Raw genomic sequence first — 17,229 nt, forward strand, 5'->3', positions numbered from 1 at the left:
TGCCCCATGGGGCCTGAGTACTATGAGGTGAGGTGAAACGGGGTTTAACATCGCGTCCAAGATTATTGCACTTATATACGTGTGTGCGTGTGCGTGTGCGTGTGCCTGTACTAGTCAGGACTGATGCTGATATATAGTGCTAGCCCACTGAGATACCATGCCACAGTTTAACATGAATACCCCACTCCGACACAGTACGCTGACTCCGAGCCGACCAGTCCTTGTTTTAGCCCCTTAATGCCAGGCGCCAGACAGGGTAACAAGTACCTTCTTTTAACATCTTATGGTATGAGGCGACCAGGGATCAAACCCCAGACCTTTCACTCTCCAGGTGGATGCTCTACGACTAGACCACAGAGGCGGTCCCTGAGTACTAGGATCAGTGTGAGTCCCCGACCTGTCATTTTCACAGGTCGTGTTTGTTTGTTTGTTTGTTGTTAAACTCTGAACTCAGCACTATTCCTGCACTATGATTGTGGCCCTCAAAAATCAAGTCCGGACAAGACAAACATGTGATTGATGCCAGCAATGACTCATGCCACGTGGTTGCGTTGACATACTACCACCCAAGTCACCGAGTCTGACCACCTGGTCCAATAAGATGCCTTGTATTATAAGCATGGGTTGTTGGGAACCTATTCTAACACAGGATCCCCAGGGGGCACAGGTCAAAGTGCATGTCTCATGGGTATACACAACTTTGCAGATTTGGATAGATTTGGCAGATTAACATCGTTAATGTAAATATCGTATTCAAAACATCGAAAAACAGTGCATAAATAAGGTTTATTAGCACTTTTATCCTGCCTATCAATTTCAGAGACTGAAACGAAAATACAGCGGAGGCGGAGCCTTTATATACAATGGCTCCATATATGGTTTTGTTGGAAATTACCTCCAAAATTACACGCTTGATCACACAAGCTACCTCCAGAATTACACGCTTGATCGCACAAGCCTGCCCTTATGTTTGCACTCTGGCAGGCAAGCTTCTGTTCATGGTAATGGTCGGCTACATACGTTTTTGGCAAAGCTTACCTATTCTTCATTCTTTAACCTGTAGACATTCTCCTTTCCATTTGTACATTTGAGTTGGGTTTAACACCGCTTTTAACAGTATTCCAGTTATATCACAGCGTGTCAGCTTAATGTGGGAGGAAAGCCCGGAGTGATGCAGGTCTCAGACGTTAACCAGTTCTGTGAAACCAACGAACATGGGTATGGTGCTGACAAACCTAGAAACATAATCGGGGCGAACCGGGATTCAAACCAACAATCATAGGTTTCTGGCGTGCCCAAGGGATGCAACTCTGCGCCGTGGCGCCTTAGACGTCTGGGCCACCCGAATGTGAATGTTTCTCAGAAGATGAATTTGGAGGAAGAAGTACAAGAGAACCTCTACATGTTTGAACCTGTGACTGACAATAGTGACGAAAATAATCAGGATGATCCCCATCTTGGACACATGGATTACAAGTGATTGCAAAACACAGATTGGTTCATCTGTTAAGTTTATATCCTCCAGGTCACAATATCCTGTTGCAATCTTGAAATAGCACAACAAAGATGAAGTAACATGTCATAGAATCTGTGTCACTTGCTAATGTGTTACATTACCCTATACACAGGGCTGAGAGTGTTATGATACCTGGACTGACTGCTGGCATACATTATGCAATAATCTACTGTGGGTGCATGTTGTGAGATGAGTGACAGTAGGTGAGACCAATACAATTCCGGTTAATTAGCACTAATTGGTCACAAAGATCAATCAATGTTTGTTTTTACTACTGCATGGACTGAGGGGAGGGGGAGGTGTGGGGTGGAACCCGCTCCCCTAATAGTGAAAAGTTAAAATCATATAATGCATGTTAACTCAAGGTTACTTGGCACACCCCCATCAGCCATACATGGAATCCATACCGGTATTATATGTACAACACAGGTCTCCCCACAGCTAATGAAACAATTGCATATCTTCTATATCCTGCTGTTGGTAATATCCAATCAGCTTGCAGACCTAGCTGGACATGCTAATTACGCCACGCCTCCTCGTTAGCACTTTTAAGATTCACATCGGGTTGTTACAAATACAGACCTCAAAATAAGTACTTTTTATTAAGTGCAACACCGCTAAGTTTACATTTCCACACATTCTTTTCTCAGCTGTTGTATTGTGCATCATACTGGCTACATAATGATGTAAGAAAAATCAATTACTATTTTTCATGATACTTGCACTTTAAGTCTTAAGCATTCAAATCAATATGAAAGCATACATAGATAATAAAACATATGATTTGTCTGTGTATTGTTTAACGCCGCACTCAGCAATATTCCAGCTATATGGCGGTCTATAAATAATCAAGTCCGGAACAGATGATCCCGTGATTGACATCATGAGCATCGATTTATGCAAGTTGGATACGATGACATGCATCAACCAAGTCAGTGAGTCTGACCTCCCGTTCCTGTCAGAAGCCTCTAACAACAAACATGGCTTGCGGGATAACATTCCGTTAAACCGTTAAAACTTTCATTCAACAGGAAATTAAAAAACAACATGTCGTTAGCTTTTTTGAGGTGGTCTTTTCCCAGTAAAGTTCTTTCCAAGAAGAAATATTTCGGCCGAATCTGATCGACTGGCATCAGGTTTAACCACTCTTACTGTCTTGAATAACTGTTTCATGATATGTTCCAACCGAGGCTGCTCAGCCCCCTGCCACAGTTTACACAGCACCGCACCCCCCTCCCTCAGCACCACGCAGCTGAACTTGACTGTCTCCACACACAGACTGATGATCCTGTCATGATCAAGGGACTTCACTCCGCTTGCCCGGGGAGCCATGTCACTCATAACAAAGTCAGCCAATCGGCCGGATAAATGCTGCTTTACTTCGGCCTGAGTTTCTGGTGTTGTGAAATCTTTTTTACACAAGACAACAGCTTTGTCTATGGCGGCCATTGGCTGTAGATCTATGCTAATCACTCGTCCATGCTCTGAAAGATAAGGTCACAATTGTGAGTGAAAAGAGTTTATTGGGTCTGCTTCACTATCAGGTCTGTCTTACAGTCATAAATAAACTGCAAGTGATTCCATGGCATTTGATTGGCTAACCAAGCAAGTTTTTGCACATATGTTTCAATAACTGACTCTAAAAAAAAGAACACGCCCACTAATAAACTGGTTCTTTGTTTATAGAATGGGTGGGGGCTTGTATTATAACTCTTAAAGATGTCTCTGATTTCGTATTGTTTTCTACATTTTTGTTAGTGTTATTGAAATTGTTGTGAAATTGTTATTGTTGACATATTTATTTAAAAGAATTGACTTCAGTATGTTTTTGTGTAAAAACCAGTGTGTGGATTTACACAGTATGCACCCCATTTTTCCGTTTATACCACCCAGAAAACGCAATTCTTTTTATTTAAGTCAGTTCAGGCACTGTATATATTCACCCTTGACTCTCTCCAGTGCGACCTGCGTCCAGGAACCTGGAGCAGCACCACAGTCGATGACCACCCCTCCCGGGTGAAGCAGCTTGTGTCTGTCATCAATCTCCAGCAACTTGTAGGCGCTGCGACACCGATAGTTATCCGCTGCAGCTTTCTCGACGTACGGATCCTTCCGTTGTCTGATCAACCATTGTTGAGAGCTTATCTTTTTGCCTTTTGAATATATCGCGGATCCACAAATACACCTGGTACAAGAAATATTCAATGCCGATGTTATAACGAAGGCCATGCTACCACGCAGCGCAGCTAAAGACTTAGCCACAGTGGCATCTTTGCAAGCATGGTATGGGGAAATCCCCGGTATCACGATCGGAGGGGGATTTCCCAGTAGATGTCGCGATGTAAGCTGGTTCGCGCCAATGTCTGCGCGGCATTAATTGTTTGTATGTATAGACGGAATCCAGTCGCTCTGCGAGTTGCACCCTTTCAGATACTTCTCCTGCGATCTTGTGTATCTCAGTTATTGAACTATGCATTGAAAGCTGCCCGATCTTCTACGATTTCTGCAGAGTGTGTATCCACATGTGGGTCAGTGAGGTCAAGAGGTTGTTATATAGGGCCTATATGACACAACTAAAATGGCATTTTCTTTCTGTAGATCGACATGTGGAAAGGCAATGGTTTTCTTACGCTCACGACAACCCTCCCCTGCAGCATCAAGAATTTTCTGTTCTAAGTCTAAGTGTGAGTTAGTCACTTGAAATGACATTGCTTTTTCCCCATTTACAACGGGGTGAGTGCATGTTGTTGTAAGTCGCATCTTGTTGAGTGTGGACTCCCGATAAGTCACTGACTGATAGTGTGAGTGAGTGCTCCCTATCTGGCGCACTGTCCCCTGTAATCAAACACGTAACACAAATACGTGTAGATCTACGCCTTGGAAGAGTCGGAAGGATGAAGCTGAAACATTTAAAGGGCACGATTAATATCAAGAAAGTAATTTATTAAAGGAAAGTCATTTTGAAACGATAAGAACTGCTGGAGAGGCAGGTCTGAAAAGAGGAAGGTTCTTTGGTGTGTGCACCTGTGGGATACCAGTCTAAACGGACCATTGTTAGTCAAAACGGACCAGTGAAATAACATTGAAAAGTTCATTAGTTTTAACACTTAATTTGTATCAATTGTCCTCTTTACTTAGTGACATCCATTCACCAGTGTTAGAAATTGGCACTAGTCCTGTAGTCCTTGCCAAACTGCCAAATAGTTAAGGTACCGTAAGGACAAGTAGAAATTTGCCCTTTTTAAGTGATTAGCTACATGTTATCATTATAGGGACTAGTGGACTAAAAATGTTAGTTTTTACCGCTGTTCACATATATATGAATAAATAACCATACATGAATTTTGCATGTAATCATGAATGTACAATTGCGAACACACAAACACTCAAGTAAATATTTAGTTATGTTTAGTTATACACATACTTAATTATGTTATATATTATTATTTATTATCTTTTTCATTGTCATTGTCACTTCTACAATCACTGTGTTCATGGCCTTGTGCTCCACTTCTCATGTGTCCCATATCTACATACACTGTCTCGATAACCTGTGTACTTTGATAATCATCTGTCAATCAACAAATCACCAATCAATGTTAGAGCACCTTAATGTGTAGATACTATTTAAGCAATCAATCAGCAAGCTATAATGAACTCAAGTATCAGTTATCAATTAATTCATTTTCAATCTGATATTTCACTGGTACAGACTCCACAGGTTGATATGACCAAATTGCCAAATCGTTTGGTGTTTGGCCGTTTTGACTGGCACCTACTTTTCTGTTTAGCATTATCAAAAGGACCAGTTGGCTATAATCAATTGGGAAAATTGTTTTTACATAACATTTATTTTATTTTCTTCAGCTGACTTGGCAAGTTTCATTGAGCATATGCCCAGGTTCATGTTCCTCTATCTCCTCAACATTTCTATGTTCATTGTGGAGACTTTCCTAAGTGTCGAACAGCAGTATCCTAATGTGTTTGCATACTTCAAGGACTAGAGAACAGTTGTAACGAATAGCTGGGTTTATTTAGTGCCCAGGTATTCTACTCTAAAAACATTACAATCACTCACCCACTTGAAAACAAGTTGCCTTTGATCACTGATTAATCATGAACTACTATGAACTGAAGTGCATACAACCATGACTACTTTAAAGTGTCTTTTTGAAATTGAAATAATGAAAACACTGATATGTTGTGTATAAAATAGTTTGTTCAGTTCCAGATATTCCTGAATATTTGATAAAGACAGGGAAAAGGAAGGTTGTGAGAGAAGCTACAGAGATTGACACAGTCGAGCTGTTCCGGAAAGCCATGAGGAAAGTTCCCCAGCAAGGTAGGGTGAAACACATCAGAAAGTGTTTTTCACTCATTACAGAGAATTTGCTCTTCGCAGAGAAAGGAGACCGCCTCCGTGGTCTAGTGGTAGATCGTCCGCCTGGAGACCGGACGGTCTGGGGTTCGATTCCCGACTGCGTCATAACAAAAGATGGTAAAAGATGGTACTTTTTGTTACCCTGCCTGGCCCTTGGCATGAAGGGGCTAAAACAAGGACTGGTCGGCTCAGAGTCAGTATACTGTGTCTGAGCATTAAACTGCAGCATGGTATCTCAGTGAGCTAGCATTATAAATCAGCATCAGTCCGGACTCATACAAGCAGCCAAACACACACACGTGCATGCATGTCGCTAGATAAGTGGAATAATCTTAGACGTGAAGTTAAACCCAATTTCACCTCACCTGACTTACAGAGAAAGTGATACATTATTAGTTATTAGTCATTATCATACATCAAGGTGTTGTTATCATTTTAATGTAAGATATGACATCAATGGCTTATCAAGGCTGTCTTAGGGAATGGTATTGCATTATTAGTGTTTAACTTCCAGTCAATAACATTTTATGAATAATATAAATCAAAATCCCCCATTGGATGTTCTATTTTGAAGAACGTAAGTAATACTTTGAAACCTTGTCAACAAAGCCGCCTGGACCATCACAAATATGTTGAGGTTTCCACAGTTAAGACCAGCGTAAATATTAGATTATCAAATTCATAAAAATTCTGACCAGAAAATTATCTCATTATTACAGGGTTTCAGATCAGTTCCATGTGTAGTACATTGTCTGATTGAATTCCGAAATGGCATAAAAAACTTTCTGTTTGGAAATAACATATACATCTTCCTGAGGCATGAGAATTATCTGACTGTAAAAGTCCTGGCTCCACCCTTGCCGATCTAGGCTGGAATTCTGTGGCTCGATTGTAGCGCAACCAGTGTACTATTATGAGTTATGTCCCTTCTATGTCCCTCCTATTGCCCAAACAGATTCCACCTATCATTTTACTTGCATTTGCTTTAAACAAAATGGCAGCGTACAGTAAAGGCTGTCTGATTGATAATTAAGACCTATATTGTTATAAAACAGGTTTTACTTTGCGAAATGCATCAAATTACTTGAACATCTTTATTTAAAACTTGAAAAGATTTGGAAAATATCTGTAGACCAGTTGACAGTACAAATGCTTTGCAAATCCTGCAATTGACTGAAATCAGCACAGAAGTTTATGAACTGGATGTCGATTTTGTTGTGCGATTATGACTGGACTATGCATAAACTCATTAGTCTATATTACTCCGAACTTCCAGAATAGTTTGGCAACGGTTAAAACAGGACTTTTATGGTCAGTTAACTCCCTTGTCTTGGGAGGCCGTAACATATAAGAGTGTTCTTTCAAAAGTTGATTAAATCATGAAAATCAGTTTAAAATACAAGGGTATCTGATCATCCTGCCAAAGGCCAAGTCAAAATTTGCTAAATTAATCACAGGCTACTTCCTTTCTTGAAGCGTAAACTCTTTTCTAAACATCCTGATGTTGATGTATTTGTTGATAATGTATTTGTACCTGAGATCTGCTTTTCTCCCAGTTTTTGTTCCATGCCTATTGGAGCATTAGGTAGCCTAGTGGTTAAAGTGTTTGCTTGTCACGCGGAAGACCTGGGTTTGATTCCCTTCATGGGTACAATGTGGGAAGCCCATTTCTGGTGTTCCCCACCATGTTATTGTTGGTATATTGCTTAAAGCAGAGTGAAAACATACTCACTCAATGGTGTTTCAGTGGTTGTTGTAACGTCGGCACGGTATACACCGGACACTGGGGCGTGGCACAAACGAGGAGTCACCTGCAGCTCTTTTTCCAGTGTTTCCTTTGCACCTCCAATCATCTCATTTTGTCTGCATAAACACAGGTCAGTCTTCTGTTTTGGGGAAAAATTTTTTTTCACTCAGTCGAAGATTACATGTTCAAGTCAAATTTACTTGTTGTTTGAAACATTATCAAAACAATAGTATCACATTAAATTGACTGTAAACTGATGCTGTTCATAACAACAACCAAGGGCCTCGTCCAAAAAGTGATTGTAGTGCTCCTATTGTTTGAAGTTTGCGTTGTAGAGTGGGAGTAAATCTAAACGCTAAGATCGGTTTGTGGAAGGGGGCCCAGATAGCCTTGCCTTGTGGTTGACAGTTTGGTTATCGGGGTCATGGGCGGCCTACTTGTCTAAGGCACAGCAATTTGCTGTGCAGAGTTGTGTCCCTTGGGCACACCAGAAACCTGTGATCTTGGGTTCGAATCACGGTTCACCCTGATTATGTTTTAAGTTTATCAGCACCATACCAGTGCTCATGGGTTTCACCAAAGTGGTAAATGTCTAAGACCTGCATCACTTCGAGATTCCTCCCACACAAGCTGACACTCCTTGATATAACTGGAATACTGTTCAAAGCGGCGTTAAACCCAACTCACTCAGTTTAGTTATCATGTCTGTTAAGGTATTTGTGAGGCCCCAAAAGATAAAATATAACATATTGGTAACAAAATGAATGCTGTAGGATACACTATTGCTTTTCGGAATGTAAGATTCATTGTTTTAAATGATATTTTAGCCTTGGTATGATAGTAACTATAGAGACTTCCAGTGAATGTATAATTAATGTGGACATTTTGTTTTCAGCCGAATGCACGAGTTGCTGCAACAATCAGAACAATTTGCAGTTCATGTATTGGGACAAGACCAAGTAATTTAACTGTTTGAATGAATTTCTTTTTACTCAGATCAAAAGCTGTTGCTTGGCATTATGTTATGAGGAACATTAATTTCTTATGTTGATTAAAACTTTAAAGCAGATGTATACAAAATTAATTGTTATATTTTATATTTTTAGATGAGAAATAGATCAAAGCAAGACAATTTGTCATGACAAGATTTTGGTAGAAAGCTTGACCTTTCATATTTTCACAAGTCTTGGACCAGCAGACTTGTGATCATGCCTAATTCTGGCCAGTGTCCAGGTTAATGGGGGCGGTAGGGTAGCCCAGTGGTTTAAATGTTTGTTTGACATTCTTAAGACCCAGGTTCAGTTCCCCACTGAGGTCATGCCTAATTCTGGCCAGTGTCCAGGTTAATGGGGGCGGTAGGGTAGCCCAGTGGTTTAAATGTTTGCTTGACATTCTTAAGACCCAGGTTCAGTTCCCCACTGAGGTCATGCCTAATTCTGGCCAGTGTCCAGGTTAATGGGGGCGGTAGGGTAGCCCAGTGGTTTAAATGTTTGCTTGACATTCTTAAGACCCAGGTTCAGTTCCCCACTGAGGTCATGCCTAATTCTGGCCAGTGTCCAGGTTAATGGGGGCGGTAGGGTAGCCCAGTGGTTTAAATGTTTGCTTGACATTCTTAAGACCCAGGTTCAGTTCCCCACTGAGGTCATGCCTAATTCTGGCCAGTGTCCAGGTTAATGGGGGCGGTAGGGTAGCCCAGTGGTTTAAATGTTTGCTTGACATTCTTAAGACCCAGGTTCAGTTCCCCACTGAGGTCATGCCTAATTCTGGCCAGTGTCCAGGTTAATGGGGGCGGTAGGGTAGCCCAGTGGTTTAAATGTTTGCTTGACATTCTTAAGACCCAGGTTCAGTTCCCCACTGAGGTCATGCCTAATTCTGGCCATTGTCCAGGTTAATGGGGGCGGTAGGGTAGCCCAGTGGTTTAAATGTTTGCTTGTCATTCTTAAGACTCAGGTTCAGTTCCCAACATGATGTACAATTTGCAAAGCCCATTTCTGGAGTAAACCTTTACACATTCCAGGCAAGCGAGACTGGTTACAGACGTTATGGACCCTTTGTAATAACTTGACTGTGACTGCTGATTTCTCTTCCTCAGATTCGGCATGCAATCAATTTCTCCACTACGGCCACGGATGATCTGTGTCAGTTTGACAAAGTTCCTCACTTCCAAGGAGAGGAGGTAGGCATCCATCTCATACACTCGATGATATCCTGGCACGGTCAGGCTCGCTGACTTGGTTGATGCAGATCATCGATCCCAATTGCGTGGATCGATGCTCATGATATCAATCACTGGATTGTCTGGTCCAGACTCGATTATTTTACAGACCGCCGTCATATAGCTGGAATATTGCTGAGAGCGGCGTTAAACAACAGACCAAAACCTAGCACGGTCAGCAAGGCCCAGATGACACCATCCCACTTTTGTCACCAATTCCATTGAAACAATAGTTCGGTCCAATCTTTTTCCCGCTCTTTCTGCCCTCCATCTCTTTTCGCTTTCTCTCTATCCTCTTTCAATTATATACTTAAAGAATACATGAATTGTACTTATGAATAAATTGTATAAATAATATATATTACACTAACATTCAATAACAGCCCCAGACAACATGCAAAGCTCTACCCTTGCAGCAAAAATATTTCAATTCCATGCCAGGGCCATTCTTTGCATGGATGGATTGCGAATGAACCTGAGAAAAGATGCTGTTTATGATTTGAAATTGACATGACCTATAAGTTTGTGTTTTTTTAAAAACTACTACAAGGCTTTTGAGCTATTGAGTATTTACTCACTAGTTATCATTCACTTTAATAGGGGATTCAATATAATTTTACTCCCTGGAATCCAGTCTATTTGGGTATTTTAAGCCATTGAGGAGACATTTTTGTTAAATAATCCTATTTCACGTGGCTTCTAATTTCTACTTGTTTGTGAGCTGCCCCAAGTGTGTAACACCGATGTTATAAGGGTAACATTATTTTTCAGGGCATTATCATTTACAGCAGCCTGAGATCTTCCTTAAGTGCCCAACGAAGGAGGGCAGTTGAAAAAAGCGAGGGCTTCTGCAAATGATAATGCCCTGAAAAATAATGTTATCATTATTATAGCTAAAATGGATAGAATTTGTTATCAAATGAAAATGAACAACAATATCAGTTTTGAAACATTTGCTACGAATGAATGTCACTGATCCACTTTTCCAAATATGGAAACATCATAGAACCAGGTGACATCACTATTGAACACCAATATGACGTCACCTAACAATGGGCGTGATAATGGCCCGTCGTCAAGCAATAGGAGGGCATTATCAAGTTACAGTTGTCCACTCATTTCTGATAACATGCGGGCAGTTTAATGTTAATTCTATCCATTTTAGCTCTAATCATGTCTAATTATCAATAAGCGAGACATAGTGCCCTTTTGTGCATTATTCACAGCAGTAGACTAGAGTTCATGTGTGCCTGATGCCTGCATTCAATCAGTCAATAAAGATATGTAAAGAAATACCGTCAAGCAAGTAGAAAAAGTTACATTTCTTAATTATGCACAGTGTTCTACACTGTTGGGGTTTTGGAATTTTCCATGTGTATTTGTACGCAAGTAACTCCACGTTATAGTCTGGAAGGTAATTTAAGGTACCGATGTTTACTACAATATCTGAAAAACTATTGGACCTACTCCAGTCAAAGTTGGTATGAGATTATTAAACAGTCATACATAACTGGATATTACATTTAAAGACAATCGGTGCATGAATTAGAAATCTGACACAGTTGAACCAATCAACTCAACTCGAAAGGGTGCACGGGAATCACACCCGTTGAGACGCCCAACGCTTACACCGTATTCATGCGTGCGTGATTCCCGTGCACCCTTTCGAGTTGAGTTGATTGGTTCAACTGTGTCATATGGCCCTGTGATGCAGGGGTGGCATTATGCAGATGGCTGTTTCAATGAATGCTCGTTCCACCCGTGATGAACAGGTCTGGTTGTTGATGAAATATAGTGATAGCTAAATCGACAGATGTTTTATTCATGCACCGATTGTCTTTAAATGTAATATCCAGTTATGTATGACTGTTTAATAATCTCATACCAACTTTGACTGGAGCAGGTCCAATAGTTTTTCAGATATTGTAGTAAACGTTGGTACCTTAAATTACCCTCCAGACTATAGCTGGGTAATGGTGTCACAGAAATATGCAGCTTGTCTGGAGCTCTGTTGCCATTTCCTTGTTGACCTCCTGGTTGTGTGTCCAGGGCCTGCCCATTATCCTGGGGTCTCTGGCAGTCCTGCTCTGCGGCACCCACTCGGTGCACACCGTGGGGGACCACCATGTTTGGTACGGCACAGTTCACGGCGCCAGCGTCTCCGAGAGTCAGATGGATCCTCTACTCTACTTCACAAAGTAAGTTGTTCACCTAAATGGTCTTATGAGCTTATGTTGTAGTAAATAAGCTGTCACTGTTACCCATAGTCTTCCTAAAACATTCATATTTACGAAGAAGTTTGTATTTGTCAAAGTCCAGGTCACCATTCCACAAAGCGATCTCAGTGCTATTAGAATTGTAAGTCGTTAAAGTATAAGGCTTACGATTGTCTTAGCACTTCTAATGTCATAAGTAATGTTAAAGTAGAGTACTTATGTTCGTCTTAGCTCTGAGTGTCGTAAATCAATGATAAAGTATAAGACTGTGATTGTCTTAGCACTATGAATGTCATAAGTAATGTTAAAGTTGAGGACTTATGATCGTCTTAGCACTGCGTGTGTTGTGAGTCAGTGTTTAAGTATAAAACTTACGATTCTCTTAGCACTATGAGTGCCATTAGTAATGTTAAAGTGGAGTACTTACGATTGTCTTAGTGCTACCAGGTTTGTAAGTAAATGTTAAAGTATAGGACTTATAATCATCTTAGTGCTACGAGTGTTAGAAGTAATGTTAGTATAGAGGACTTATGATTCTCTTAGTGCTACGAGTGTTATAGGTAATGTTAGCATAGAGGACTTACGATTCTCTTAGTGCCACGAGTGTTATAGGTAATGTTAGCATAGAGGACCTATGATTCTCTTAGTGCTACGAGTGTTATAGGTAATGTTAGCATAGAGGACCTATGATTCTCTTAGTGCTACGAGTGTTATAGGTAATGTTAGCATAGAGGACTTACGATTCTCTTAGTGCTATGAGTGTTATAGGTAATGTTAGCATAGAGGACCTATGATTCTCTTATTGCCACGAGTGTTATAGGTAATGTTAGCATAGAGGACCTACGATTCTCTTAGTGCTACGAGTGTTATAGGTAATGTTAGCATAGAGGACCTACGATTCTCTTAGTGCTACGAGTGTTATAGGTAATGTTAGCATAGAGGACCTACAATTCTCTTAGTGCTACGAGTATCATAAATATTGTTAAAGTAGAGTACTTATGATCGTCTTAGTGCTACCAGTGTTGTAAGTCAATGTTAAAGTAAAGGACTTTTAATTGTCTTAGTGCTACGAGTGTCATAAGTAATGTTAGAGTAGAGGACTTATGATTGTCTTAGCACTACGAGTGTTGTAAGTCAATGTTAAAGGCATAAGAGTGATCCAAGGAAGGAAAGTGAACCACTCTTTTGACTTGAACTTATAATGTAAGATTTAGTAAAGTATAACTGATATTTTGACACCCTATTTTTCGATCAGGTCATTCCGTTCAATAAGTGATGAGGTTTTCATCAAGGCATTTGAAGATGCCACCCTCCCATTCCAGGACTGGACACACGAAGCTCACCTGCGTATGGCCTGGAACTACCTCCGAGAGTACGGCCATGACGGAGCCACACCCTACATCAAGTGAGGCTGCTTTATCACTCACACTGTTATTAGTGGAAGAGCATCCGCCCAGAGAGTGGAAGGTCCGGGGGTCGATCCCCGGCCGCGTCATACCAAAAGACGTTAAAAGATGGTACTTGTTGTTACCCTGTCTGGCGTTAGCATTAAGGGGTTCGGATTCAGTATGCTGTGTCTGAGTGGGGTATTCATGTTAAACTGCAGCATGGTATTTCAGCGGGCTAGCACTATAAAGAGGCATTAGTCCGGACAGGTACAAGAAGCCACACACACACACATGTGCATACATGTCGCTATGTAAGTGCAATAATCTTGGACGCAACGTTAAACCCCATTTCACCTCACCTCACACTGTTATTTACTGATTTGAACTGATCCGTTTCGTTCCCTTCTTCACATGTACCTGTGCTTATTAAGTAGTGCATTGGGCACTTGAATGATATATTTTATTTCCTTTGGAATATCAAGTGAAACAGAGGCATGTGGCATCCACTCTCTAAGATGCTGCGATTGCATCCCTCTGGGAGGCCAGAAACCTTTTGTCATTGGTTTGAATCCCAGATTCTGCCTGATTATATATCTCGGTTTCTCAGCATTAACTCGTTGCTATGGGTTTCACAGAAGTGTTAAATGACCAAGATCTTCATCACTTCGGGCTTTTCTTCTCACATCAAGTTGAAACGCTGTGATATAATTGAATACTGTGGAAAGTGGAGTGAAACCAATATTACTAACTCATTCAGATTAAACAGGGCTCAGATAAAAGCTTTATTCTCATGACATTCGAATATCATTTTTCGGATTTGATTGTCTACATATATTTATTATGTTACAGATTAGGAATTCAGAAATTCAATGAGCAGAATAAGTCAAAGGTAAGTTTTATTGTACACTGCTGTTGTTCAGAGAGTGTGTTGTTATAGACTGTGATTAGGTCTCATAGGAAACAATCTTGTAAATTTAGTTCATCTGGAAAAAGTTTGTCTGAGGGCGATATTCTCTCGTCACCATAGAGACCAAGTTACTTCCCCTATGGGGACTCCACGGCAGACAGGCTCCAAGTATTATAGTAAGACCTTGAGACCATGGAAAATGTCAATGCTATTTTGGAAACCACTTATTTGCAATGACCTGATGATCTCCTGCCCCATTATAGCTTGCACATTAAGGTTGTCATTGGGAGGTCACAGCGTGCGACCAGACTGAAGACCCGTGAAGATCCGGGGTAGAATAGGTCTTCAGCAACCCATGCTTGCCGTAAAAGGCGACTATGCTGGTCGTAAGAGGCGACTAACGGGATCAGATGGTCAGATTCACTGACTTGGTTTATGCATGTCATTGATCTCAAGTGTGTCGATCGATGCCCATGATGTCAATCACTGGATTGTCTGATCCAGACTCGATTATTTAGAGACCACCGTCATACAGCTGGAATATTGCTGAGTGCGGCGTTAAGCAACAAACAAACAAAGATTGTCACATCCTGACGTCACAGCTTGCACATTAAAGTTGTCTTTGGAAGGTCACATGTGGGACCAGACGGATAGTCACACCCTGACATCATAGCTTGCTACTCACACTATCAACTGTTGGTTTCTTTCAAAGTCAATTAAATGATGATACGCTCTGTACTTCAGTTAAAGGGGGGGTACCACGAGACACTCACCCTGTTCTACATCCACGTCGTGTGGGATGCGTTGCAGCGGTGTCCGGGCGAGGAGTTTGAGGCGTTCCTGCAGCAGAGTCAGCACCTGGTGGACAAGAACCTGCCCTTCCAGTACTACAACAAAGACACCCTCTTCAGGGAGGACGCCAGGCACAAGTCAGTACATCCTGGCTGTTTAGGACTTCATGGGGAGGAGATAGTAACCTATGCTTGTTGTCAGTACATCTTGGCTCTTGTGGACTTCATGGGTAGGAGATAGTAACCTATGCTTGTTGTCAGTACATCCTGGCTCTTGTGGACTTCATGGGGAGGAGATAGTAACCTATGCTTGTTGTCAGTACATCCTGGCTCTTGTGGACTTCATGGGGAGGAGATAGTAACCTATGCTTGTTGTCAGTACATCCTGGCTCTTGTGGACTTCATTGGGTAGGAGATAGTAACCTATGCTTGTTGTCAGTACATCCTGGCTCTTGTGGACTTCATGGGGAGGAGATAGTAACCTATGCCTGTTGTCAGTACATCCTGGCTCTTGTGGACTTCATGGGGAGGAGATAGTAACCTATGCCTGTTGTCAGTACATCCTGGCTCTTGTGGACTTCATGGGGAGGAGATAGTAACATATGCTTGTTTTCAGTACATCCTGGCTCTTGTGGACTTCATGGGGGGGAAATAGTAACCTATGCTTGTTGTAAGGGGCGACTTAATTGATCGGGGGGTCTGGTTCAGACCCAATTATTTACAGGCTACTGTCATAAGGTTGGAACATTGTCATGTTCTTGTCACAGTGGGAATTCTAAGGCAGAATAGATTCCGTGTATAACCCCTTTCTTCTGACAATAGGAATTCTTAGGCCTTTCTTGTGACAGTGGGAATTCTAAGGCGGAATAGACTGGACCCTGGCTATTTTGGTATGTTTATAAATATATCTAAGATTTAATGAACATACGTTTGATTTACTTCAGGTTTGTCGCTCCGGATAAGAAATCTCTACCTTGACCACCAGGGGCTTTAGCAGCAAAGGGACCTGTCTGGGGCGCACATTGAATACACACCATGGTCAACAATGTGTGCTTATCCACACACTGGTAGTGCTCAAGATGTACCACAGCAATACTATTAGTCTTACAACTAAAAAGACATAGAGAAAGACTCACAACACTGTTGGAAATACAGATATATATTTTTGCGATCAAGGATCAGATGCTGCTGTGATCGTCGTTGCCATAAAACTGAAAGGAGCTTTTGGTCCTCAAGAACCTTCCCAGTTCTCACACACCTGAGTTCCACAGTGATACAGGTCGGCTGCAGTTACGCAGGTAGCAGGTGACCTTTACAAATAGTTTGGACAACAACAGTGACTCAAGCAGGGTCCAGGTCCTACCTCTGTGTACCAGATTGTGTACGGTATTGTGTACACCGTGGACTACCTCCTGTATGTTGAGGCATTGTTGGTTCAGGGTAATACCTGCTCAGGGGTTGATCGTTTGATAGTCTGGAGGGGGCCCAGAATTTAAAAATAAAATAACATGTTCCCCACAAATATTTTGTCCTCAGGTTTTGCAAAAAATATATAATTGTTCACTGGACTGGAGGTTGTTATTGTTGTTCAGTCTTGAAACACAGTCTCAAACAACATCCCCCCCCCCCCCCCCCCCCCCAAGAATATTAAATGGTTGGCCCCTTTAACAGAAGGTGATATACACATGATATGATGTTATGCTTAGTCAGCTGTATATTTTGTCTGAATCTCACCTTTTACAATTGTTTGGTATATTTGCTGTTTGTGAATGCTTTGTGTTACATATTTGGGCATTAGTGTGAATGTGGCATTAGTGTTATGACATTTTACATTGCTGGGTTTAAAATTTGACATATTTTGTGCACAGTTTCAAAACAATACAATTGGGGCAGTTAACAGCAACAAGCCCTCCGGTCTCATGAAAATCAGATGTTGGTTCTCGCTACTGCTAAAGAAAGCTTTCTTTAGCGGTAGGGAGAACTAAAATCTGATTTCATGAGATTGCAAGCCCTTTGATATATGTTAGTACACTCACGAATGTTTAGAATTTTGTCACTGTCTTGAAAC

At 41.3% G+C, this 17,229-nt stretch overlaps 1 protein-coding gene and 1 pseudogene across 1 annotated transcript; one reads left to right on the forward strand and one right to left on the reverse strand.

The window, feature by feature from the left end:
* Positions 1–2,134: 2,134 nt before the first annotated feature.
* LOC139468935 (ribosomal RNA large subunit methyltransferase E-like) lies at positions 2,135–3,798 on the reverse strand (annotated as a pseudogene).
* A 296-nt stretch (positions 3,799–4,094) lies between these two features.
* Positions 4,095–16,210, forward strand: LOC139469194 (uncharacterized). The gene is made up of 10 exons (XM_071251326.1): positions 4,095–4,200; positions 5,742–5,858; positions 7,645–7,774; positions 8,540–8,603; positions 9,737–9,820; positions 11,909–12,057; positions 13,331–13,480; positions 14,313–14,352; positions 15,115–15,299; positions 16,106–16,210. Exons 1-10 carry the CDS (start codon positions 4,095–4,097, stop codon positions 16,137–16,139), a joined length of 1,059 nt encoding a protein of 352 aa, XP_071107427.1. The 3' UTR covers positions 16,140–16,210.
* The last annotated feature ends 1,019 nt before the right edge of the window (positions 16,211–17,229 follow it).

This window comes from Haliotis cracherodii, unplaced genomic scaffold (genome assembly GCF_022045235.1).
Source record: "Haliotis cracherodii isolate W230 unplaced genomic scaffold, xgHalCrac1.p SCAF_2, whole genome shotgun sequence".
Classification (NCBI taxonomy): Eukaryota; Metazoa; Mollusca; class Gastropoda; order Lepetellida; family Haliotidae; genus Haliotis; species Haliotis cracherodii.

Coding starts and splice junctions, on each gene's coding strand:
- LOC139469194 (XM_071251326.1), top strand. CDS start 4,095: ATGGCATTTTCTTTCTGTAGATCGACATGTGGAAAGGCAATGGTTTTC. Junction 7,775..8,539: donor TTTTGTCTGCATAAACACAG/GTCAGTCTTCTG, acceptor TTTTGTTTTCAG/CCGAATGCACGAGTTGCTGC. Junction 8,604..9,736: donor ATGTATTGGGACAAGACCAA/GTAATTTAACTG, acceptor TCTCTTCCTCAG/ATTCGGCATGCAATCAATTT.